The 26563-nt window shown below is 43.3% G+C and overlaps 1 protein-coding gene and 1 long non-coding RNA gene across 4 annotated transcripts; both read left to right on the plus strand.

The window, feature by feature from the left end:
* The first annotated feature begins 319 nt into the window (after positions 1–319).
* On the plus strand, positions 320–2549 carry LOC143695232 (uncharacterized). Its single transcript, XR_013184312.1, has 4 exons — positions 320–454; positions 562–650; positions 1415–1553; positions 2020–2549. It is a non-coding gene; the product is annotated as an uncharacterized LOC143695232 (long non-coding RNA).
* A 1694-nt stretch (positions 2550–4243) lies between these two features.
* ZNF711 (zinc finger protein 711) lies at positions 4244–24978 on the plus strand. 3 transcript variants are annotated; one of them, XM_054641532.2, is made up of 9 exons: positions 4244–4400; positions 8973–9077; positions 9871–10401; positions 17982–18140; positions 18955–19101; positions 19670–19807; positions 20948–20995; positions 21509–21652; positions 22116–24978. In XM_054641532.2, exons 2-9 carry the CDS (start codon positions 8999–9001, stop codon positions 23291–23293), a joined length of 2424 nt encoding a protein of 807 aa, XP_054497507.1. In that variant the 5' UTR covers positions 4244–4400; positions 8973–8998; the 3' UTR covers positions 23294–24978. The 3 variants fall into 3 exon arrangements, with proteins under 3 accessions (XP_054497507.1, XP_054497508.1, XP_054497509.1); XM_054641533.2 differs by having other exon boundaries at positions 21509–21544; XM_054641534.2 differs by lacking the exons at positions 4244–4400; positions 8973–9077; positions 9871–10401 and adding an exon at positions 14106–14421.
* The last annotated feature ends 1585 nt before the right edge of the window (positions 24979–26563 follow it).

Raw genomic sequence — 26563 nt, forward strand, 5'->3', positions numbered from 1 at the left:
ATTAAAAAAATCAATATAAAATACAAAGAATCACTGAAAGGGAGTATTTGTGTGTGTGTGTTCATTTCCTCATTTGATACTTCAAGGGATTATTTTACATATTAAGGAACACACAGTGTGTGAGAAGGAGACATTGAAGGCTGTCTGAGAAAAGGGAGAAAATAATCTAGTCTGCTACATGATTTTCTGCTAAATCCATCTGTAGAGTATCAATAGCTTGGCAATGCAGCAGGTCTGAGCCTGCCTTTACCAGGAGATGGTGCTGTTCAATTTTTAACTAATTCAGATTTAGTTCTGCTGATGCTGTTGTTCCCAAGGTGTGAATCAGACCCAATCCTGCAGTTTGGTAGGGGAAAAAAACCCTTTGTAAAAGGAATCTTTTTGGGTCAGAGCTGCAGGACTTAGGGCTTTCTGACACCCCAGACTGTGAGTTGTAGCCTAGACATTGTATTTTGTAAGTGAAAAACTGGTTTATACCTTCTAACATTCTGTACCTGGAGAGCTGGTTATTCTAATTTGTTGTCATTTTTCTCTGTGTAACCATCTGATCCCTACACACAGGATGCCTGGGTTGGACAAATTCCAAAAGCTGTACTGAAAAGAGAAGATTTTAATGATGCCTCAATCACAAATCAAAGGCAGGATTACAGGTATGCTGTTATTTTTTGTCTTTTGTGCTCATTCTCACTTTATACCCTGCTTTGGAGACTCAGAATGACTTTGCAGCTTTGCCAGTGGCACAGCAAGCAACAAAGGTCCAGTAAATGGAAAAGCTTTTGACTGGATTATTCACATACAAATCCCAAAATACTGCTTTATCCAGAGGCTTCTCTGGTTTTCCTCTAATCCCAGAGGCATTGATTTCATTCCTGTTTCGAATCACAGCTCCCTGCTTGTGCTTCCTCACTTGAATCCCCCTCAGCACCAACTGCTGCAGCTCTTACTGCAACTTCTGCAGAGAACTTGTTTGCCAGGGTGCAGCTCAGGGAGAGCACAGCAGTGTCCTCACACGTAGCAGGGCTCTGCTGCAGAGACAGGCTGGAGCTTGCTGCTGTTTCAGTCCCTCGAGGAGGGCTGGTTTTTTCAATATCAGTGTTGAAGGTATAGCTATGGTGGATTTAAAACGCTTTGAAAATGATTGTAGGGATATAGGAAATTAGGTACTGTGGCATTGTTTGTTGTGAAAAGAAAATAAAAGCTTAAAGAGAAAGCTGCTTCTATAAATTCAGTCTTCTCTGTTTGCAGGATGAGGGCTTGACAGTAAAATGAACTTAAAAGACCTCTTAGATGTTACTGCCTCAGTGCTGTGCATGCAGTAGTGAGCTTTAATATTTTTATTTTTCAGTTTAAACTGTCCCTTTGTGCAATTTGCAGTATATTATAAGGTTTAATAACCTTTTTCTCTTTTGCACAGTCCCGTGTATGCTCAGCCTCTAAGGACAGCAGATCCAGCAACAGATTATTTCCCTCAATCCCGAGCCCGGCGGGAAGAGTTCGACTATCCCAGGAAGGATTTGCCTTATCCAGTGTATCCAGAGGCCAGGCAGTACCGGGTACGCATCAATCACATCTCCCTGCATATTAATGACATGCTCTGCATATTAATGACATGTTCTGCATATTAATTACATATCCTGCATATTAATTATATCATCCATCCTGGTCCTGAATACAAATCATCCCTAAATTGATAGTGTTTGTCACTAAGATGTGAGCTAACAGAAAGCCTACAGCCACCTTTCACTATGCAGGTGTTTTCTTCAGGAATGTTAGACCCTGCTGAAATGTTTTCAAATATTTCCAAAGCTGTTCCAGTTTGTGTGCACACAGTGGTAATGCTTTCAGTTATTTGCATGAAAATCATCTTCCAAAGCTCTTGGTGAGTGAGCACTCAGAAGCAGCACATACTATGAAAAGAAATATATAAAAATGTAGTTTGATTAGATACAGATTATTTTAATAGCAAGCATACTGGGGAGTGTGTGTCATGCTATTGATTTAATTCTAATCTCTTTACAGAGATACTAAGAACAAGTGCATCCTGTATCAGAAATGTCTTGGAATGCTGCGTGATCACTGGACAATGCAGGTGCTGAGAGAGCAGTGAGACCCTGGTGGGACACAGAGGAACCTGCCATGCTTATTAGAGAGCACTAAGTTCCTGCAAAGAGAAGGCATCGAGGATAATTGTGAAACAAACCCTGGTGGAGCCCTGATTCTGCAGCACACAAGGCTCTGGCCCTGGCAGTGCAGTGCAAACACAGCCAAGGATTTGGCCTCTCTCTGTCCCAAGATTTACCAAATACCTGCAGACCCATTCCCTTGTCCCTTGTCTTCTTTGCTTTATCTTCCTTCTGTGTTGATCCCAACTGCCCTGGCTTGCTTTGTAACTTTTTTATAAAGGAGGAAAATGAAGCTATGGAAGATTGACTACCTTGCCACTAAGTAACAAATAAAAGAGACTGAAGACTGGGATTTATTTCCCATTTTCCAAAAAGTCTGAAGCACATTACATTGTGATTTCTGTTAAATCATTTTCCTTAGTATAAGGTAATATGTGAAACTATATGACAAAATCTTAAGGACTTTAGAAAGGGTTTCTTGATCTTTGGTTTTCCCTCAATGTAATGAAAATGCAAAGTGGGCAAATTTCACTGGATTTACCTCTACTGCTGCAACTTCTGTCAGAAATAAAAGAAGTGACTCTGGTTCCCTCTCTTATCTTCAGAAACACACAGAAATGGAGTTGGCACATCTGTTTAGAGCCCAGACTATCAGTTCAAACCATTCTGACCTCCAAAATTCAGATCCAAAGATGTCAGAGAGCCGTGTCAGTGAATTGCTTTTTTCTGTCATTTCTCAGCCTTGGTGGTGCCACAATCTGACAAACTGTGCTGGTTGTTGACCTCAATCCAGCTCTGTTGTACCGACCTCAGAGCGACCACAGAATGTGAGTGTTCAATTTTATACTCCAGCACTGCTCCAAAAAGGAGTAGGAGGAACAGATAAGGCAGTGCTGTCAATATCCATGGTGCTGGCAAGAGCAGAGCTGGCTAAACTGAGTCTCCCTCACTATTTCCCCCAGTGTTCAATTTTGTCATTACCTTTTCCAGGTATTTTCCCCTTCATTCCTTAATTGCATTGGGCAGTTTGAAATTATTTTGTCATAAGAATGTCTGTCTCTTGCTAGAGCTAGACAAAATGACTGGTATGGCTTTCCTACTGATTTGGTGTGTGCTGTGTTCTGTGGCTTTACTCTTTAAAACAAGAAAAAAAAGGAGAGGAAGGTCAAATACAAGTCTCCAAGTTCTCTCTAAGGAGGTGAAAGTCCAGGAGGATGAATCTCCTGGGAATTATAGAAGCTCCACGTCTCTCCTGTCCCAAGGAGCCCAAAACTGGACACAGCACTCCAGCTGTGGTCAGCAGGGTCCCCTGGGGCTGCCCCATCTCAGGATCTCCACCTTGGGTCACCCAACTCCCACAGCCCAAGTGGTTTAGGTGCCCTCTAAAGCCCAGACAGGGGCAGCCCTGCACTCCCTCAGGTAGCTCTGAGCAATTCCCCCTCAGCAGCTCCGGGCTTCGGGTCACATTTCCCAGGAATCCACCTCTGCCTTTACACTTTACTTGGAAACACAGCTCCGGCTTTGGGTTCCTCTAAGGAATAAAAGACATGGAACAGGCTCCAAGCATTGCCCAAGTCCTTCTTTGCTCAGATTTGTATAGCAGCCTCTCAATCTTACGACAAAGAGTAACTCAAAGTTCCCACTATAAGTTGCTATGCTTGTTATGAGAAGGTTCGTGTCTGAATCCTAACTAGTTTTATATATTTAAAAAACTGGTTCAATTTTGTATTTACTTGTCACGTTTAACCAGGTAAGTCGGGTTTTCACGCTGGTAAGAGACCCACAGAACTGAAACTGTTGTCCGAGCTATTTAAATGTTGACTGTTTTATTCACTGCCCTCACGGGGACGGGTGTGTGGCGGAACTCCGCTCACTGCCCCTCACAGTGCCCCGGGCGGGAGCGGTGCCCCCCGCGGTGCCCGGGGTGCCTCCACGGTCGCCTCACGGTGCCCCGGGCGGTAACGGGGTCCCCCCGCGGTCCCCTGACGGTGCCCCGGGCAGGAGCAGAGGACTCCCCGCGGTCCCTTCGTGGCGCCCCGGGCGGTAGCGGGGTCCCCCCGCGGTCCCCTGACGGTGCCGGGGGCGCGGGGGGGTCTGAGGGGGCGGCGGCGGCTGCGCCTGCTCGGCGCGCGGGGGCGCGCGTGACGTGCGGGGGGAGCGGAGCGGGGCCGCGCGCGCTCGCGGCCGCCGCCCGGCCCAGGCTGCGGGCGGAGCGGGCCCAGGCCCGGCCCGGCCCCGGCGCGTCCCGCGGGCCCGGCGCACCCCGGGCCTGCACAGGTGAGCCGGGGCACGGGCACGGGCACGGTGGAGCCGCGCAGGCCGCGCTCCGGCACCGCCGCCGCGGTCGCTGCGGGCCGCGGCCGTCCCTGGGCTGGCGGGCGGGGGAGGCCCGGCCGGGCCCGCCGGTACCGCGCCGGGCGGGTGGTGCGGGCGGGCCCGGCGGTGGAGGGGCCGCGCGGGCGGGCAGAAAATGGCGGAACACAAGATGTCGGCCGGGCCGGCGGGGCGGGGAGGCCGCGGCTCAGGGCCGCGGGACGGCGTTATCCCGGCCGGGACCGGGTTATTCCCGCCGGGCCGGCGTTATCCCGGCGCTGCCCCCGCCTGCCGGCCCGCACCGCCGCGGGACAGCCGCTCCTTTGTCCCCGCGCTCCCTTGGCCGCCTCCCCCCGCCCCGGCGGCACCACGGGCGCGCCCGCGCCGGGCACGCGCGGAGGGAGGGAGGGAAGGAGGGAGGGAAGCGCCGGAGCCGCCGGGAAGCGCCGGGAGCCGCTGGCGGCAGCGGGCACCGCCAGCCCCGGCCCCGGGCACCGCCAGCCCCGGGCACCGCCAGCTCCAGCCCCGGCCACCGCCGGCCCGCTCTGCCCCTGATTTTTACTACGTGAACTTTTATTGGTGCAACGCGTAGATGTAATTTATTTTTTCTATTTTATTTTTTATCATTTTGTATTAAGTGGCTTTAGCGCGTTTCAGGCAGCGAGACAAAATCTCGTTCCCTGGTTTTGTCTGAGGCGTTTTAAATGGATTTAGAGTGTAAGTGGTCGTGGTGCTTTTTAGGTGGACACAATAAAGGACTTTAAAATGGATATGCTGGTTTTTCATACCCAGTCTGTTCTCTGCCCAGGGTCTGTGTTAACCTGCACGTTATTTTATTAATTGGGGTTTTCTAATTAAGATTTCTGCACAAGCAGGACGTTTCTCATTGCCTTTCTGTCAGCTGCTGCATTAAAATTAGGGGCAGAAAAAAATGAAAACCGTGTTATCAGACAAGGATGATTTTTTTGTTCTTCAGCTTGAATGTTAAGAAATTAAATGGTTACACGGCATCTGGTTCCTATTTTTCAACGGCATAGAAGTTTATTTATTGTTCCATTGCTCCATGTCTGAGCCTGGCCCTTTTGGTTTAATGCAAATCTCATATGCAGCTTGTGAATAACCAAAACACCAGCAGTACATGATGTTGTGTTTTCCTTTGGAGCATGTAAACAAGATGTAAATTATCTAGAAAAAATCCACTATTTTAAAGGAGAGATTAAGGGCTGACCATGCAATTAGGCTTCATGTGAAAATACACCACCTGAACCCGCTGTGAATAGAGGTGTGTATAAACTGGGGAGCTGCTTAACGTTTGCAGGACCACACAAAATGCATTCCTAAAGCTCCAGAAATAAAGAGCATGTATTTAAGCTGTAATGGGCGTTCTGTAGAAATGTTGTTTATGTTATACACATTTGAAATATGGCAACAATGCCTGGAAGCCGGCACCGGGATTGGGAGTTTCCCTGTTCCCCTGGGAGCACCAATGACACCCTGGTTTTCCTGGGAAGGGTAGAAGTGCTGAAGCATTGGTTGTTATCCCTCCTCCTTAAAATGCTTTGCTGAATATCTTTGCATTTGGAGTGTTTTCTTAAGCTTTCTCTAAAATGAAAATATCCTTGGCTATTTTGTGTTACTTTCTTTAGGAAGAGCAAGCTAAGAGCAGATCACTGTATCCTGGGAACTTCCACCAGTTTTTCAGTTGAATGTTGCTGTTACGTGTCCTTAGGTCGTTCCAAACTGCCAACCATTACCCTTGATTTTAAAATTGCCATGTGCAGAGGTAATTTACAGTTGTAGTCAGAGAGGTCAGATATCCCTTCTACTCTAAAATTCATTGCTTGTCTCAGCTAAGCCCCATCTAAGGAAGAGCTTTGGCATAAAGAGCTGAAATAGATTGAAATGAACCTCAGGCTCATTAGAAAGAGAACTGCTATTTTTCAGAAAAGCAAAACTGTTCCAAATACAGGCATATTTTAAAAATTTAGCCTTGAGACATTGCTCTGGGAGTCTCAGTGTAGGTTGCATGAAATTCTTCATTTTGGAATGTGATGGTAATATGCTCTTTCCTGAGCCAAGATAGCAAAAAAAAAATCAATGAAAAAATTAATGGAATATTGTAAAGTAAATATTTTATTGGCTGAGGCTAAAAACATTTTCACTGTCTTTAAATACCCAGAGTAGAAGGGGAATGGAGAGGAAGAATTGAGTTGTTACAAGTTAGAGGAAGAGAGGAAGGGCTAAGTTTGGGATTGTGACAGGGTGTGGAATTGTGGCTTTCTGCCTGATTTCTCCCTTTCCAAAGCCCTGATTGGATCTGGCTGTGGTGGTGTGGGTGTGTTACACAGTGTACTACAGGAGGAAGCTGTGAAGAGCCACAATTAATCACTGCACTGCATTTTCTTGCTGTTCCCAATAACAAGATTTGCCTGCATGTGTGACATGTGGAACTGCATCATCTGCACTGCTGCAACCTGTGAGCAGAACCAGCGGGGCTGGGGCCTCCCCCAGGGTTCATTCTGCCAGCAGCAGCAGGAAGGGCTTTTCCTGCTGCCACTGCATTCCTTGGAGATCCCAAGGTTGATAGAAAAAATACATTTGTGGTTGTGTGGTTGATTCAAGTCTGTCCTTTGTCTGCAGTGAGGCTTTACAGGAACATTCTTCATAGAGTTGGTACAGCTTCAGTGGGGTGTCATCATCCATCTCTGATTTCAGGGGAAGTTTAAGGGATTGCTGGTGCCATCCCATTACTTTGGTTCTTTTTCTACTCCTGTTAACTACCAGAAAAATACTCTTTTAATAATTATTTGCTTTCCCTGCAGAAATTTAAATTCAATTTATAGTCCTACTTTGTATGAATTTTTTCTGTGTGCCACAATACATAATACAGTTGTGCATCTAATTATTTAATCAGAAAATAAGTTGCATATGGAGAAGGAAAAAGATTCTAGCCTAGTCTTCCTATAATCCCAGATTGATATAAACTAAGATAATTTTTCATATCCATTTACTCTAGAAAAAGGATTCTCTGAAAAGGCTGTGGTCAGGACATGTTAGATATTGCCTTTAATTCTGAAATAGTTAAATGAGCTATTTCTGCCCTAGAGCTGCATTCTATTTTGTTCTAGCAAGGATTCATTAGCTACAGGGAGAATTTTGGATGGCTGTGGTGGTAATTTGGGAGTGATGGAGCATTGCATTGGGGATCTGGAGCTGCTCTGTGATCCTTACAATGCTGAAAAATTTTGATTTTGAAGTGGAATTGAAATAGTAAAATCCTTGCCAACTTTCCTCATGGATAATGTTTGACTTTTTTTGTATTCTTGAATACAAACCTCCTTGGTGTGAACAGGTGGCTTTTCCTTGCAGTTGCCATCGTTGGGCACCTTTGCTGGAGGAGCTCAGGAGTTGTGGGAGGTCCTGGGGCCCTTGGCTCTGCCTTGGGGCTGTCTCAGATTTTGGGCTCTTGTTCCAGCAGCCTGGCTTGACCTTGGCTGTGCTGGCTCCTGATTGCCAAGTGTGTTCTACCTCAAAGTAATTGGAGTTTCCTTCATGGTTTGGCTTTAGATGGTAAGATTTAACAAGTTCTCATAGTGGGGCACTAGTAATTTCTTTAATGAGATCAAAACCAAGGTTGGTGCTACAAGAGGAAAGCAGCGTGCTTTGGAGACTTACCCTGAAAGATTTGTACTCCCTGCTCCCCTCTGCCCCACTCAGGTCATGTAGGTCTGAGCTCTGACTGCATTCACCTCCCACAGCTCCTAAAACTTCTAAAACTTCTTATTTGCTCTGGGATTCTGTCACTTTCCTGATTCTTGGATACAAGAGGGCAGAAAAGTACAAGATTTTAGTCTTGTGCAACAGAGATTTTTTAGGCTTGAGATTTTTCACCTGTGAAAGCCTTGAGCTCTTTGTGATCCTGTGGGTGATTCTGCTGGGTCACTTTGCACTGAGAACTTGTGTAAAGTCCTTGGGGTGCAGCAAATTGCAGAATAATTCAGAACTCCCACATTTCAGGGTTTGGTAGCAATGCTGGGATGCTGATTTTATCCTCCTCTCCTGTGTTTTATGGGGACACTGTCAAATGATCGATGCTTTCTCCTGCTCTGGGAGTGGCTTTGTGTAGCTGTACCTTGTCAAAGAGATCCAGCATCCCAAATTAAATTTACACATTAAAATTGGTTTTGAAGTGTCTCATATTTGAAAGAATTGGAAAAATTGATACTCCCAATACAATTCTTCACTTTCTTCATTGTAGCTCCACACATCCAGAATCACCAGTCTTGATAATTAATTAATGAGTCTGTAGACAGGCAGAGCAGAGGCTGCTTTGAGCACAATTGCTAATATTTATTATTATGCCAAGGTAAAAAATATAAAGCAGTAAAGTGAATTGTGTGGAGTGTTGCTTATGGTTTTCTTGAATTTTTGGGTAAATACTTCTCTGTGTTTGTCAGTGTAACACATCAATCCAGTAAAGCTGATCAACACAAGAACACTGTTAAACATAAATTCTCATTTTTGTTTTTTTTGCAGTTGTTTGTGAATGAATTTGGCTGAATATGGATCCAGGTGGTGGAAGTCTTGGATTGCAAACACAGGAATCCAAAATGCCTCACACTATGATCATGCAAGATTTTGGTAAACATTCTTACTATTAAAAATAATGAGTAAAATCCAGGAGATCTCAGGTATTGGGAAGGACCATGTCTATACCAAGATATTTTCATTTGAATTACAACACTGAATAATGTTTATAATTTTTTTTTAATTCTGATAAGAACCATTTTATTGAGTGTTTTCAAGATTAAAACTGCTGTTTGTGTGTTAAAATAGTTCACTGTGCATTTTATGTTATGTCTAGAAAAGTAGTCTGCAAATATGACTGGCCAGTCTAGTCTGGTAATGAAAACCAAATTTCTACCTCCAGCCATTGCTTGTGATGTGGCAAGTTGTTGGAAATGTTACTGTAAATATTGCATAAAACTGAGTGTTTATTTTTAACAAGGCCCTTGCTGTCCAAAAGGATGAGTCCTTTTATTGTAGCAGCAGTTAATGGTTTGTTACCACACTTGCAGTGTCACGCAAGAATTCTGTGAAGGTTCACATTGCTGCTGCAATGGAATGTTTTCTAACTGGGAATTAAAGAGAAAGAGACTGAATTGTAAACTGGCCTTTAGTTTTTAACAGATCCTAACTTTGGGACAAACTCCACATGATGTCTTGAAGTGGTGTGTTTTGTTTATCTTCACTTGTACAGAACAGGCTGCTTTGGACAGTGTTTATTGGGCGAAATGCAAAATGAGGATGTGGAGAAGTAACAGATTTTCCCATCTGTGTTGAGCTTGCTGTGTGATAACTCCATTCCTTAGACAAACCAGTTGCTGGTGCAATCATTGTAACATTTTTCTCCCGGTTCCTGGTTGTTCCCTAGTGGCTGGGATGGCTGGCACTGCTCACATCGATGGAGACCACATTGTTGTGTCAGTCCCTGAAGCTGTCCTGGTTTCTGACGTGGTCACAGATGATGGGATAACCCTTGACCATGGCCTGGCAGCCGAGGTGGTCCAGGGGCCCGACATCATCACGGAGACGGACGTCGTCACCGAGGGCGTCATCGTCCCCGACTCCGTGCTGGAGGCTGACGTGGCCATCGAGGAGGCTCTGGACACCAGCGACCACGTTCTGGCCTCCGACCTGATCACAGAAACCGTGCGCGTCCCTGACCAGGTGTTTGTGGCGGACCTCGTGACGGGCCCCGAGGGACACCTGGAGCACGTGGTGCAGGACGCGGTGGCCGGGGCCGAGTCGCCCACCATGGTGTCCGAGGAGGTGCTGGTGACCAACTCGGATTCGGAGGCTGTCATCCAGGCTGCTGGGACTGTCCCTGGCTCCACCGTCACCATCAAAACCGAGGATGACGACGACGGCAAGAGCACTTCTGAAGACTACCTGATGATATCTTGTAAGTCCACAGAGGTAGATGGAAGCAGGAGGGAGCTTCTGGTGGGGAGAAGTTCCTGGAACTGGACTCTTGGAATGCTCAGGGGATAGGCTGGTGCCCAGTTCATTCCTGGGCTCTGGATTCGGGGCTTTTGATGCAAAATCACTGATACAACAAGAAAGAGAAGGACGTTGGTGCTGCTGAGTGAGTGGGTGTGTATGTTTGTGTTTCTGAAACTAGATATTCTAGGAAATTTAAGAAAAACACCTTGGAAGGTTAAACACTCAATTTATTTTGAATATACAACTTTTTCTAAAAAAACACCACAGGTGTATTACAATGCTGTGTAGATTCATTTAAAAATAACATATTTGGCTTAATCAGGAGAATCCACTAAGAAATAGTTTTTTAAGATCTCTAACTCAAAGCTTTCTCAATATGTCCACAAAACGTCGTTTGTTTAGTGTATTAAGAATTATAATAGGTATTTCATTGGCTGTTGTGCTCTTCTGGGCTGAGCTTGGAAATAAGGGGTCAGGTTCATTAATGGATTGGCTCATGAACACATTCCAGTTCTCCCACAGCATCCAGCTCCATATGATCCTGTTGACAGTAGCTGAAGTTGGCTACTGAAAGAACCTTGGGTACTTTGTGTTTCTTCAATGCTTACATTATACCCAAGGTACCAGTTGTTGCTGCTACACAAATTTGATAAAATATATTCCAAGTAATTGATTTTTTTAATTCTTCAAATCACTTATTGAAATGTGAGCAGGTCAAAACAGATTTTATTTAGTCAGATGCAATATGTTAAAAAAAGTCAATGCCAAGTGTGTCTAAGTGTCAGTCTGTTCACAACAAGCTGCATTTATTAAAAATCTCATGATAGAGGACACCACTGATTCATGATTATAATGATTTCCCTCTCTTAGAGCATTTATGTCCCTTATGCAAAATATATTTGTTTTTGTTCAGTACAGGATGAACAGCAATGATTTTTAAAGCTTTCCATCGTTACTGTGTCACTAACAGAAGTCAAAAAGAGGGGTTTTTGAAAAGGGAACTTCAAAATGAGTCTATAAAGCAAATTAGACCTGCTACAAAGAAAACCTGTGTGTTTTTGTAACAAAAGGAGCACCATTTTTACAGTCAGTTGTTTCCCTGAACAAATTCCTCCTTTCTGACAGAGTACTTAGGATGAGTGTATTCTGGAACTGGTTATTTCCCTTGTCATTGTAAGCACAGTCATCTTTGGGACTCCTTCTGAGAGAGCTGAGTGTGATGGATGCTGATGATCCTGCACTTAGACCAGAGCATCTGAAGCTTTCAGTTACCTGATGGCCCCACCAGGGTCTGACACATTCATGGATTTGTCAGGTGTTCTCAAGCTTGGCTTTCACAATGTCTCAAAGCCATTTTGAGACCTAGTTTTCAGCAAATTAAATTTTTATATATGTATAATTGTGATGTGCCTGAATAGTCACAGTTGGAAGCTACATTATTCATCTAGGAGTTTGTTTTAAGTAATCATTTATGTAAATTAAGGCAGTCATAGAATTGTGTAGGATGGAAAAGAGCTGTAAGATTATTGAGTTTAATTGTTCTTCCAGCACTGCCAGGGCCACCACTGACCATGTCCCCAAGGGCCACATCCACATGGCTTTTAAATCCCACCAGGGATGGGGACTGCAGCACTGCCCTGGGCAGCTGTGCCAGGGTTGGACACTTTCCATGATGGAATTTTTCCCAGTATCCAACCTGAGCCTCCTCTGGCCCAGCCTGAGGCCGTTCCCTCTCCTCCTGTTCCCATTCCCTGGGAGCAGAGCCTGACCTGGGGCTGTCCCCTCCTGTCAGGAGCTGTGCAGAACCCAAGGTCCCCCCTGAGCCTCCTTTGCTCCAGGCTCAGCCCCTGCCCAGCTCCCCCAGCCCCTCCTGGGGCTCCATTCCCTTCCCAGCTCCATTCCCTGCCCTGGACTCACTCCAGCCCCTCAGTGTCCCCCTGGTCATGAGGGTCCCCGAGCTGCCCCCAGCACTGGAGGTGCCCCAGCAGTGCCAGCACAGGGGACAGCCCTGCCCTGATCCCCTGGACACCATTCCTGACCCAAGCCAGGTGCCATTGGCCTCCTGCCCACCTGGGCACCCCTGGGTTCGTGTCCTGCTGCTGTCACCAGCACCCCCAGGGCCTTTCCCAGCCCCTGTGCCCCAGCCTGGAGCTTTCCAGGGGGATGTTGTGACCCCAGGGCAGGACCTGACACCTGTGAGCCCCCACAAGTGGCCTCAGCCCAGGATCCAGCCTGTGCAGACTCCCCTGCAGAGCTTCCCACCTCCAGCATCAACACTCCCCAGCTCAGGGGCACCTGCAGAGCTGATCCCCTCCTCTGGGTCACTGATAAAGGTCTTTGAGCTCTGTTGTGTTCCTAAGTTCCTGTGCTATGCTGGGGATGCCAGCCTGACCCCACAAAGTGTCTGCTGTTGTGTTTTTGTCAGCAGTGATGAATCATTCTTATGCAGCTTTTAATATTTTTTATTGTTCAGATATTACCCTTGACTTTGTTTTGTTTATGCAGATAATGTGTTGTGTAGAATAGATAAAGGCCTCAATTTATCAAGCAGGTCAAAACTTTTTATTTACTTATATGTATTCAATTGTCAAATGCTGTCAATATTGTAGAAAGTGAATTTTATAAGATTTCATTTGGGGTGTATATATAGGACTGTTGAACTGTTTTTATAATGTAAATCACACCTAAGTGATGCTTCTAAAGAATTTCAAAATACTCAGTTGTCTTTTAATGAAATTTAGCATATTAAAAGGGAAGACTACATAAAATGCCAGATATGCCCTTAGGGAATACCACGAGTTGTTCTGTTGAACACATGTGGGAACTACCAAAATATGACATTTTAGGGTATGGAACTGACTGTGCAGTTTTAATTTCCCTTATGCTTGTTGGGAGTTACAGCTTAAATGACAGAGCCATAGAATGGGTTGGGTTGGAAGGGACTTTACTGAAAGGTGATTTTTCACCACTTTGAGGTGACATTCCCTGTAGATACTTTATACACTTCTGCTGATTACATTTTCTGTGTAAATACTATTTGGGCAATATTAAGTTCATCTTGATAGTTGTGTGACTATCTGTGTATGATTTTGTGATTGGAAGTTTTCATTGGAAGATTATCACTACTCTTGAGTTTAATCACTCTCCCAGCACTGCCAGGGCCACCACTGGCCATGTCCCCAAGGGCCACATCCACATGGCTTTTAAATCCCACCAGGGATGGGGACTCCAGCACTGCCCTGGGCAGCTGTGCCAGGGTTGCACAGCCCTTTCCATGAAGGAATTTTTCCCAGTATCCAATCTCCACCTCCCCTGGCCCAGCCTGAGGCCGTTCCCCTGTTCTGCTGCTTTTTCAAACCCATTTTTGCCACGTTCACAACACGAATACCACGGGGTGTTGGCGATTCTTTGCTTTAAGCCATCCGAACACCTCAATAAAAAGGAATTGAATCCCAAACGCTGTGGTGGGCCCCTGACCCCAGCCTTGAGAGTGAGATGGAGCTGGTGAGCAGCACAAGCTGTGCTGCAGGGGCAGTGGGCAGTGCAGCTGAAGCCTCCCCTCTTTTGTTTTTCAGGTTTGCGATATTCAGACCCACAGCGGGTTGCCAGCCCCCGCTCCGCGTGCCGGCCCCATGCACTATTCTGGTGACCTCAAAGCCACCACTGACCCACCCTGGAGCTGGCCCGGGGCTAAGGTACTGTGCCACCAACACCTCCTTTTTAGTGTCTTACACTGTTGCCTCATTTGCTAAACATTTTAGGATTCCTACTCCTCTATTTGAACCTATGGGACTTAAGTAGATCAGACATTAGAAAAACCCGGAGGATTGTCAAAGCCTTGTGGGACTTACCTTGCCCTCGTGTTGCTGCTCTGGTGGCTGTGGCATCACCAGCATAGTGCATGTGAGGCATCACATGGATTGGGAGCTGGCAATCCACGGTGAATCTGGACATCACACACCTGAAAACAGCCTAGCAGGTAAGTTTAACACTGGGAGTGTGCTGAGTTTTCCTTTAAAGCTTGTTCACTCAGGAGGATTCAGCATCTATTTATGGAGGTTCTCTGTTGTGTTTTTTCAGTTTATTTTAAGGGACCAGATAATAACATGTAGTGCTTCTGGTGGGTGAGTCAGAGCTGGAAGACACTTTGATATTCCATTGACAGAAAGGAATCAAGCAGTCCCTGTTCCCCTGAGCTATCCCTGGGGAAAGCAGCACAGAATTTAGCACTGATGGGTTAGCAGTGATTGAAGGCATCTTACTTAGACAACAGAATATTTTCATGAGCTGTTCTGAAAAACAATAATATTTTGGAACCTGACAAAGATTACTTGTCCTGCTGTGCTGTTTTACTTAAATCTGTTTAAAAGGTAGATGGAAGCCATGAGATTTACTTCAGATAAGACAGGACTTTAAGCAAAAGAAATTGCCAGTTCAGTGTGGTTTGTTATGTTTGCAACAAAAAGCAACATCTTACAGATAATAGTCTATATTAATGTCATTTTCTGAGCCCAGATGATATTTACCAAATTTTGCTATATTACACATTTGCTGTTTTAGAAAAGTGATCCCAGAGGCCCTGGATACCCAAACTTCCTGATAGGTTTCCATTTCTTTCACTTAAATTGTAAAGACTGAATTTTTTCAAGAATACACAGGATGGTTAATGGTGTAGAAGTAACCACAAATGTTACAAATACTGTTGAAAGTTTGCCCCTCTAAAACAGGACTCTCTATTTTCAAAGGATCTTGAAGATTTGGGGGCTTTACAGGCAATAGTAAAACACAGTGTGTGAGTGTACATGCTATATTCAGGTTTTGGGGTTTTCTTTTGCTGAAAACGTTCTTACAAAAGTTGAAAAATTCCTCATTTTTTTCCTTCATGTAATTTTTATTGCATTGCAGTTGATGTTCTGGTGACTATCTAAAATTGTGGGATTTTTTCTTACATTATTTCACCAGCCCCATAGTGGTGCACAGTCACTGTCACATAATATTAGTTAAATAATTGGAAATTTTTCCAGAAAGAAAACTTCCTGTCACACATGTGGTAACTCCCCTGTTCAGCAGGAAATTGCTGTTGTTGAGTAACTTCATTTCTGTTACACTGGTAATGTGTTATGTTTATAAAATATGTGAGTTTAGAAAAAAAATGGTGTTGCTGGAGTTGCAGCTTTGAAAAGAACTTTATTACCACCTCCCAGTTCTAAATTGGCAGGGTTTGTGAGCTTTGAAATACTCTTTTTGGCATTCATATAGCTGGGTATATAATCCCTCTTTGTACTGGGGATTACCTCCAGTCCTTCCAACACTGACACATGCACTGGGAATGGTCATTGTATCTAATTAAACTTATATTTATCATTTTCCAGAACATGCATGAGAGACTTTGATAAACTTTAAAAGCCTTGCAGAAAAAAAAAAAGTCTTTAATAAATTCATTTTTAGTAAATGTATGGAAATACTTACTCCAAGATAAGGGAATTTCAGCATCTCTACTTTTCTGTCTTCTGACAACCCCATTCTGGCAGCTTAAAAAATGTCAATTAGCAGGTGCAGTAACACTCCCCCAGGGGATATAAAAGGGTTTAATGACCTGGTGCTGGGAAAGTCGAGTGTCAGAGGAATATTCAGGTTCTCTGTTGTGGCTCTCTCAGTGTTTGTGCTCTGGGGGTTCCCAGGTCACACAAACATCAGGCTGCACATGGCAGGCTCTCACTCACTAAGGTGTTGATGTTCCTGGCATTGATTTCAGGAGATATTTAGAGAGTTTTTTTAATTAAAAAAGAAAAAACCAGACATTTTTTTCAGTCTTCCTGAGAAATTTTTTTTTCTTGATCCATGTTGGACACTTTTTCAGCAATGGAATTAATCTGTTAGTTACCAAAAAAAAAAACCCAAACCCCACCAAACAGCTAAACCAGCATTTTAAAATGCTTTCCTTAATATGTTTCAGGTTATAGAGCCTGGTGCTGATAGCAGCAAGGTTGTGGGATCAGTCCCCATATGGATCATTCACTTAAGAGTTGGACTTGATGATCCTTGTGGGTCCCTTCCAACTCAGAATATCAATTTTCACCAAAGTACAGACTTCACAAAGGTTCTAAAACAAAACCAGATATTTACTTGTACTTCCCTACATTTTATCCAGTTCTGTCCTCAGTGACTTCTGTACTCACCTGGTGCAGCCCAGGATTTTGAGTAGAAATGAGGTTTCCCAGTGCCGTGGGCTGGGTGGTGTCTGTGGGAAGAGCTCGGTGTGGGATTGCTGGGCAGGATTCCCCTGCCCTGCTGCAGGAGAGGCCCCTTCTCCTTCCCACCCCAGTGCTCAGGGGGTTAAAGCAGCTCCTGGGAGCCCTTCCTGAGAGCAGGAACCTGGGAGGGGGCTGGGCACCACTGCAGCCATCCCAGGTAGGCCTGGGATTCTGGCTTCTCCCAGGGATCAGGGCCTTGGCATGCCCATGGAGTCAGGAAGCTCTGCTGTCACATCTCTGTTCGTTTTAAGGAGTTTTTCTTTGCTTAGTGCACACATACTTTAATGTTCCAGTAAGATGCTGTTTCCCTGGAATGTGTTTCATTCAGATTTTTCCTACATTTTGTGGGGTTCTCCTCTATTTAGAGGACTTCAGTGGGTGTTCAGCACTGCACAGGTTTGTGTTGACCATCTGCACAGGAGCTAAATTTATCCTCAGTGAGAAGTGTGTCAGTACATGTGTCAGGGAGATGCTGAGCTCAGTACCTCTGGGCTGGCAATGTGAGGTGTATCTATGGTCATCTCTGTGAATGCCCTTTTTATTAAAATATGTTGCTTTTAATAGTTTGGATGTATTTTTTTTTTTCTTAGAAATTAAATTAGCATTTTGAATGTATAAACCAAATAACCAGCAAGTGAGCTGTGTAAAGAATGAGAAGTCAATCTCTCATAGTGGAATTTGGATTTATTGTCACTGCATCTTTTAATCAGCTGTATATCATGCATTAATCTTCATTAATGTGTATGGTTTCAAGTGATAAAGTAGATAAAATCATCATTTCTTTGAGGGAGAAGATACAGTCAGATTTTTGATGCTTACTTCTTTAGCTGGGAATATACTCCAGTCATCACACTCCTCAAGAGTTTCAGCCACTAAATTTTAGTCACTGTGCATCAGAGTGAAACTTGTGAGAACTCTTACACTGTAACAGGCAGTTCTGGGTTAATTTTGAATGCTTTTTTAGAGATCTTTAATTTTAATTATTGATAAATTTTTGCTTTCTAAGAGTAATAGTTTCAGCCATAGCCAGTTTCCTCGTTCCCTTTGATGACAAGCTCCCTCTTGTGTCCTTTATTCTGTTATTCCTGCTGTGTTTCCTGAGTTGCAATAAAATACTGAACTTGTGGAATCTCTCAAGTTTCTTGAGATGAGCTGCTTTTAAAGGCCACTTATGAATACAAAGGTTTCCTGTGCATGGGGAGAATAGTGGAGAAAATCATGCTACTGATTACTTTGACTTCTAAAAATGTGTTTGAACCTCATTATTATTCTCTTTTCTTTGCAGTGGATGATGTTGGAGAGAAATTGGACCATATAGGAAGCACTCCCTTGAAGATCAGTACCGAGGTGGCAAATGATGATGTTGCTAAAGATGATGGCTTTGGTTCAGAAGTTATCAAAGTCTACATATTTAAAGCTGAAGCTGAAGATGATGTTGAAATAGGTACCTTGAAATCCTGTTTATTCTTTCAGAAGTGTGAAGTGTTTCAGGGTCTTTGTGTTTGTTCTTCATTGCACATAATCCAGTGACTGGGGTGTTCTGTAGAACGTGACATTTTTGGAGGCTGCCCAGATGCACAAATGCTGGGTGTGGATTAGGCTCGAGTTCTTTTTTGATTAGCTGGGCTATTTTCAGGCAGCCAAAGCCCAAATGTAGAAGTGGTTGTGTGTCTGCAGCTGTTTTTTCAGCTGCTGCTTTTCTCTGACTCTGCAAGATACAAGTGTGTCAGCACAGCAGAGCCTCTGGAGTGGATGGATCCCTTTTGTTGGTGGCAGCCTTTGGTGGCCTTTGCAGAGAGAGGGGAGGAATTCTGGGGCTGCAGGTGAACCAAGGGACTCAGAAATCTCTGCAGTTCCCTTTCCCCATGGATAGACCAGCAGTCCCTGTGCTCTGAGGGGATGCACAACTCACCTGTGTCCCTGAAAAAGCAGAATCCCCCTCTTGGCTGTTCTTGGAGCTGAAACCCCTGGATCATTCCCAGGCCTTGTTCCCAAATACACTTTGTTCCTCTGGGGATGGGTTCTCAGTCTCCAGGGACAGAAGGGACAGAAGGGACAGAAGGGACAGACTGCTCATGCAGCAGCAGGGAGAGCCAGAATCTCTGATGGCTGAGCAATAATTCCCAGCAGGGCTGTTCTCTGAGCTGCTCTCAGGGAGGTGGTCCCAGCCAGTCAAAAAAATACTTGGATCTGACATTATTCTTACCAGTGGCTTTGTTCACATTGACTTAATTGTGTGTAACTTCTTTTTGTTCGAGGTGGGACAGAAATTGTCACCGAGAGTGACTTTCACAATGGCCATTCTGTAGCTGGAGTCATTGAACAAGGAGGTGTTGGGAGAATGCAGCGAGAAAAAATGGTTTACATGGCTGTTAAGGACTCTTCTCAGGAAGATGAAGATATTAGTAAGCACAATAAGAAATGTTTTTGTTTCTCATGCTGTTTGTACACCCATATAACCATCATTCTCAAGGACATTTTTAATTATTTTCTGAAGGATTCTTCAGCCTGAAGTAGTAGAAAACTAAGCTCATCTTCCCTAAAAATAAAAAGCAGGCTATAATTATTTTAAAATATGTGGATAATGCACTTTGTGCATATTGTGTGCAGTCATTTAATTATTTATATTAAATTAACATGTCCATGGATGAAGTTAATGAGGTTAGTTAAACTTCTTATTTTTCTATTTTCCTGTTGTGAATTAAGAAGCTTTCTGAAAAAGTGGCAGATGTCATCAGTTGCAAGTTCATGAGTTTGTCTATTGGAAATTTTGTGGGTGTTTGTTTTGGAGTAGTATTTATTGATAAATGTTTTCTCTCTTTAAGGAATATCTGAATAAGCAATGATCCCCTAAATGCCAAAGGAAGAAAATTAATTTATAATGGGTATCAATCAGAGCGAGAGCATTTAAATGAAAGAAAAATTTGTAAAGACAGAATAAAATTAAAAATTTATTCTCCTCCCTTCATCCAGGCTGTGCTGAAATAGCAGATGAAGTTTATATGGAAGTTATTGTAGGGGAAGAAGAAGCCACATCCCTTCCAGACACCCAGCTTGAGGACTCTGGCGTGAATAAAACGTTTGTCCCCGTTGCTTGGGCTGCTGCTTACGGTAGGAACCTGTGCTTCTTTCCTGAAAATCCCTGCCATTGTTTCCTCCCTCATCCAGCTGCCAGCATCTCTGGGATGACCTCACCTCGTTCTTGGGGTTTGGAAGCAGCTCCTGATCTCTGCTGTCCAGTGATTGCTGTGTGTTGGCTGTCATGGAGTAGAAAGGAAAGCTTGTTAGGAGAAGTTTGATTTTGTTTCAGATCCCAGCTCAGATGTACAGAGTATGTGGGGTTTGAAGATCTTAATGTTGAAGATCTTAAACAAGAAAAGCCTGAAGTATTTTACATTAGGAGGGGGAAGGGGGAAAGACTGTAAAAAGGGAATAGTAGGAATACATGTGTAAATATGTTCCTAATAATTTCAGTTTGTAGAAATGCTTTAAGCCTGTTAGTCCTCCAGGTGAGAAACAAAAAACTGATTGTTTTCAAATAGTGTGTCTTAGGATATTGTGAGTTCTGTCTATTGTTATGTATAATTTCCTTGGATTTTGGTGGGTTAAATTTTGTTAAGAGGGTATCAAATTATCCATAGTTTCTGATACAATTAATTAAGCAAGTTAGTAAAAATTCCTTAGTGTGGAATTTGGTGAAAATTCCTTGGTGAGAGCCCAACAGCTGGGCTGGTAAAGTGCTTCAGAACCACAGAGCTTTGGCACATAGCAGCAAATACTTCCAGTGCAAAATGAGGAATGTGCTCCTGAGGTATCCCTTGTGCATCTCCAAAACTCCATTGTGCTGAGAGGCTGATAAGGGCCAAGTCCTCTTATCTGCCTCCTTCTACTCTAGACAGATAACGTGCCTCCATCTCAGGAGCAAAGTGTGCATTTCAGATAACCTCTGCATTGCTATCTGAGGAAATAGATGAGGTTAAAAATTTGCAGAAAAAAGCATATTAATAATGGAAAGCAGGAGAGGCAGCAGGGTAAGCATGCAAACACAGATGGGATGGATACTGACTCCTCCCAGAGATGGGATTTTGGTTCCTGAGGCTCATGATTACACACCAAGCTGCACATCCCACTTGGATGGTGTTAATCTGTTAATTATTAGCTCAGTTAGTTTTCTTTCATTATCAGGATTTCAAAAGCAGCATCTTTAAAAAGAATATTACTTTATAATGACTAAAATACCATTTTCTGCAGGAGATGAAAGGAGGCTTCCCCGAAGATACGAAGATGGTCAAGCGGCAGGTGAGAACTTTTAACAGCATTAAAACTAAACCTGTCTTTGAATAAACAGATATTTCTGTGTCAGTGCTCCTAATCAGAGATGCAAAGAATGAGCCATAAATTAGATATTGAAGGACTCCACAGTCTTTCTCTACTGTTTTGAATGAAAACAATTCTAGATGTCTGTAGGCCTTTGGAGGGGGTGGGGAAGTTGGGAGGCACTGCCAAGTTTTTAATGTAGTTTTGCAGACAGAAAAGAGATAATGCAGTTGTATGAAGTGAAAACCAATTAAATAAAAATCAGGGAATATAATTAGAAATGAATCAGTGTTTAAACAATCATACCCTTGACTTTTGCCAGGAAAGATAGATAGTGGTTCCCACTAGCACGCTTCTTTTTAATGTATGTTGTGGTAGAGGAATGGGCAGTGCTTGTTTTTAAGAAGTAGATAATGCTGCTGTGCAATTCCAGTCGTCAGTCCCAAAGAAACAAGTTGTTTAAGGTTTTTTATGGTGTCTAATTTTTGTTTCTAGGAAATAACTTGGATACACGATTAGAAAACAAAAACGGTAATGCAACACAGTACCTGCAGATTTGTGATAGCATTAGCACTAATAGAGTGCTCAAACAAAAAACCAAGAAAAGGAGGAGAGGAGAGGCCAGGCAATGGCAAACAGGTAAACACTGGATGGTTACGGTATTGTCACGGAGTGCCACTTACTCCTGTCCTATCCCTTTTCTCTTTTTTAAGCTGATGCAGAATTAAAAGCTATAAATGATGATTTGCGTATTTCCTGTGTCCTTCCCCCCTCCGGTTCTGTGCCTAGAAAATGTCATATTTTGCTATTCAGAGTCAGCACACCCAGGGCTGATGCAATTCATTGGAATGTTGCAAGCTATTAAAAAGTACCCGTGGCTATATTCAGTGCACATGTGATATTCCTGATCTGTTTGAGCAGTTTCTAAAACAGAACTATATAAACTATAGGTGCTGTGGATTGGTTGTTTTTAAACTACTGAGCCACTCTCTCTCTGCTGCAAGTGTAAGTGCATGAATCTGAACAGCACTTGGCTGATTTAAAACTTCTTAATCAGTAAATGTGTTTCCTTCATAACTTGTTTTTGTTTGTTCAAAAACAGCTGTTATAATAGGTCCTGATGGACAGCCCTTAACAGTTTACCCTTGTCATATTTGTGGGAAAAAATTTAAATCCAGAGGATTCTTGAAAAGGCATATGAAGAACCATCCCGATCATATGATCAAGAAGAAATACCAGTGTACAGACTGTGACTTTACAACTAACAAAAAAGTAAGTTTCCACAATCATCTGGAAAGCCATAAACTTATAAATAAAGTTGATAAAACGCACGAGTTTACAGAGTACACGAGAAGATACAGAGAGGCGAGCCCGTTGAGTTCCAATAAACTCATCCTGAGGGACAAGGAGCCCAAGCTGCACAAGTGCAAATATTGTGACTATGAGACTGCAGAGCAGGGGCTGCTCAACAGGCACCTGCTGGCAGTCCATAGCAAGAACTTCCCTCATGTGTGCGTGGAGTGCGGGAAGGGCTTCCGCCACCCCTCGGAGCTGAAAAAGCACATGAGGACCCACACGGGGGAAAAGCCATACCAGTGTCAGCACTGCGCGTTCAGGTGCGCTGACCAGTCCAACCTGAAAACTCACATCAAAACCAAACATGGCACCGACCTGCCCTTTAAATGTGAGCACTGTCCCCAGGCCTTCGCCGACGAGAAGGAGCTGCAGCAGCACACCGAGCTCTTCCAAGGCCATAAGACTCACCAGTGTCCCCACTGTGACCACAAGAGCACCAACTCCAGCGACCTGAAGCGACACATCATTTCAGTGCACACCAAGGATTTTCCCCACAAGTGTGAGGTGTGTGAGAAAGGCTTCCACCGGCCCTCGGAGCTCAAAAAGCATAGTGAGACCCATAAAGGGAAAAAGATCCACCAGTGTAGGCACTGTGACTTCAAAACCTCCGACCCCTTTGTGCTCAGTGGGCACATCCTCTCCGTTCACACCAAGGACCTGCCTTTTAAATGCAAACGCTGTAAAAGGGGCTTCAGGCAGCAGAACGAACTGAAGAAGCACATGAAGACCCACAGTGGCAGGAAGGTGTACCAGTGCCAGTACTGTGAGTACAGCACCACGGACGCGTCGGGCTTTAAGCGCCACGTCATCTCCATCCACACCAAAGACTACCCCCACAGGTGTGAGTTCTGCAAAAAGGGCTTCCGCAGGCCCTCCGAGAAAAATCAGCACATCATGAGGCACCACAAAGAGGCCATCATGTGATAGGTGAGCTCCTGCAGGAACGATGTAGGAACTGTCATATGCTAATTGGGGAAAAAAATAAATCTCACGAACTGTTTCTCCTGGTTTCAAAGCTTGATATTAAACCATAACTTTACATTCTTTGTATTAAAAGTCTTAAAAAGTATTAGGGTTGGCAGGGGAACTCATAGCCCTATGATTGTTGCTGATCAGAACATAAAGAGCACTAGAGAATGCAGAGGATGGATGAATGTCTTAAATTGCAGAAAGATGGATGAATGTCTCCAAGTGAACAGTATTTGCCATTGCTGAGTCTAGAGGACAGGGCAGAGCTGATTGTGTGACCCATTCTGTCAGTCCCAACGTGTGTCTCCAGTATGGAAACAGATCCCTGGTGGGGTGAGCTACAGAGGGTTTGCAAAGGAGCCCCCTCGTCACTTCTTGTGCAGTTTGGAACGGGGAGTTTTAGTCAGACACTTCATCACAACGTTTTCAATTGTGCCTAGAAACTGAATTCCAGAACTGGCAAAAGTATCTGGGGGGGAGGGGTGGGGGGTGTCCCTTGTTCAGTTTGGTTTGGTTTTTGTTTTTAAACATTTCATAGGGAAACTTTTTGGTTTCCTTTATTAGTTTAGGTCCAAGAAGCATTTTTTTACTGGTTTTCAAAGCTGCTAACCTATTTTATTGCAGGATATGATGTTTAAAATAGAGCATTATGTTATGGTCTCAGAGGTGGTGTTCTGGTGCTAGGGTTAAAGATGTATATGTATATAATTTCCCTTTTTTTATCTGAAACTACAGTTGAATGTTGTTCAGTATGGCACATATAACAAAATTAACTTTGAATTTGACTTTTTTTTTTAAAGGATAAAAATGGATGCAGCTCATAGTGTTGTGACTCAACACTAATTTTTTTCCTTCCTACTTTAAAGTCTTCTCTAAAAAGAATATTAAAAACAGTTGAAAACTGTAGGGGTTTTTTAATTAAATTCAAAGTACTTAGAGGTTCTTTAGGGCAGTGTTCTTAACAGGTATGACAGTTACTGTCCTACCTCGTAATATGAAATTTTCCATATAGACGTAAAATTGCACCTTTTAATCAATTCTTTTAAAAAAAGATCTATACCATGCTATAAACATGCATTTTCAATCTGTAAGAAAGTATATATGCAGTATTTAACCAGAAAAACCTGCTGCCACTAGAGTTTGGAGGTGGATCTTGAGTTTACAGTGTATACATTTAAAATATGCATCCCTTTAAAAATGCTTTGTGTTAGCATGCTGCAAATCCAATGGCGCTTATATAACGAGCTGGTCTAGGGCTATTTAATGAAAAACCTGGTCATAAATGTTATGCATATAATGTGTATTTTTTACTTTTTTTAGTTGCTTCATGTTTGCACACAGCTGTTCACATGAGAAATTGTAACTTCATGCTATATTGTGGCTTTGTGTTCCAGATAATGTTCATATTTTGTTTTTGCACCAGATGAGAATCAGTTCCTTGAGAATAAATTTTTTTTATATTTCTAAACTTCAGAAAGTTAAAATTTGGGAAATCTCTTAGACAAATAAGTGTTTTATGTGGCTGTAAAAAATGATGTACACGCTGTAAAATAAGATTGTCACTGTTCTGTGGGATTATTATTTCTAAATGTGTTACTCATCGTAACGGGCATACAATAAAACGCATCTCTTGCACTCCAGATTTTTTGGAGTTTCCTTTTCATTTATGGTGTTTAGGAAAGTCCCATTCTCTGTAAATTCACCTGATATTTTTAATTGCATTCTTCACTAATTAACATGTAATCACATTTCAAGTAAACAGGTTCCTGCAGGTGTATTTATCAGACTGTTGAGGAGAGAACATTGGGTTTGATTTAACCCTTTGGGCTCACAGGTAATGTATTTGTGTTTGTTTTGCTTATTTCTAAAATAATTATCAAATCTGATACTGACATTCCTTTGAAATATTTTTTTCCTTTAAGAGAACAAAAAACTTCTGCCATATTTTGGGAAAAAAACAGGTAGGATTTTGTCTTTTTATCTGTGTAATAACAGCTTGCAGAATGAAATGCTAAAAATGCTGCTATCCTAAATTCCCTCTCTTTTTAGAATACTTGAATTGCACCATCAGTAACAGATTAAAAAGCTGAAGAAGAACATGTGCTATTAAATGAACCCTTCACTGAGGATTTCCAATGGGCTTTGAGCCACTGAACTCGTAGGTTTTGCACAAAGAGCAGAAATTAAGCAGACACAAATTAATTCATCTGGGTTTTGTTGCTGCTTTTCCTTGCGTGTCCAGCAGTCAGAAGGGAAAAAAATCTTTGTGATTTAAGGCTGTGGATTTCTGACAATGTCAGTGCTTTGTTCCTGAATGTTATGTTGAATACATGGACTGAAGGAGTTTCTTCACCTGAAGATGACCCCTGACTCTGCCCATGGCTGTGCTGGCTCATTTTTCCACCCTACAGATGGACCAAACAATCAGGTAATTAATTGTTCTGTATCAAAGCAGGAGGTAGATTGCTGTTCTTGACATAAGATTTTACTTGGACGTGGTGTTTTAAATCTTCTGAAATGGAAGGATAAAATGGCACCCGAGTCCTCAGCAGTTTGAGGGACAGTTCCCAAATCCTTCTCAATGCCCTCTCCCAGTAAATATTTGAGAGCTGTGACAGCTCAGGGGTGCTTGAGCAAGCAGAGCCTCCCAGAGGTGTGCAGGGCTTGGCTTGCTCTGAAGTGTCAGATCTGTTTGGTGCAGCTTTTCTTGGGCTGACAGGTGCAGTTACAAGTGATTCACATCCTGATCATCAGCTGTGTTTTTCTTTCCTCAGGTTTCAACTGCCCACAATTAAAGGCAATAAATGAGAGAGAAAACGAGGAAGAGCTGCAGCAGAACTCTGGAGGTAAAGGTGAGGAACTGGGTGTGGACTGGTGGCTGCTGGAGTTGTCAGGGACTTCCCAGCCAGGGCTCTCTGGCTTTTATTTTACAGCTGAGGCAGAGAAACTTCAATACTGCAGAAAGGTCAGTCAAAACAAAGAAGACAGTTTTCTCCTTTTCAGTGCAAAACAAGTGCAACTTTACCTGCATTCTGGCAGATAAAGACAGGGCAGAATGTATATTGTTGTAATTATATAAATAGTGTACAGCCACACTTCTTTCTAATTTGTTCTTAGAAAAAATGTACATGTCTTGGTGAAGCTGCTTAAAATTGAGGTGGAAATGAGCTAAAGTAAAATGTTTCTAACCAGGATTTAGAGAGCTGAGTAAATGAGAAAATGTTT

This window comes from Agelaius phoeniceus, chromosome 14, assembly GCF_051311805.1.
Source record: "Agelaius phoeniceus isolate bAgePho1 chromosome 14, bAgePho1.hap1, whole genome shotgun sequence".
NCBI classification, from domain to species: Eukaryota; Metazoa; Chordata; class Aves; order Passeriformes; family Icteridae; genus Agelaius; species Agelaius phoeniceus.

Bases quoted from the DNA above. Each gene is read 5' to 3' on its own strand.
- ZNF711 (XM_054641532.2), top strand. From the start codon at position 8,999: ATGGATCCAGGTGGTGGAAGTCTTGGATTGCAAACACAGGAATCCAAA. The intron at 10,402-17,981 runs GTAAGTCCACAG...TTTTCTTTGCAG, and splicing joins AGACTACCTGATGATATCTT to TGGATGATGTTGGAGAGAAA. The intron at 18,141-18,954 runs GTACCTTGAAAT...TTTTTGTTCGAG, and splicing joins TGAAGATGATGTTGAAATAG to GTGGGACAGAAATTGTCACC.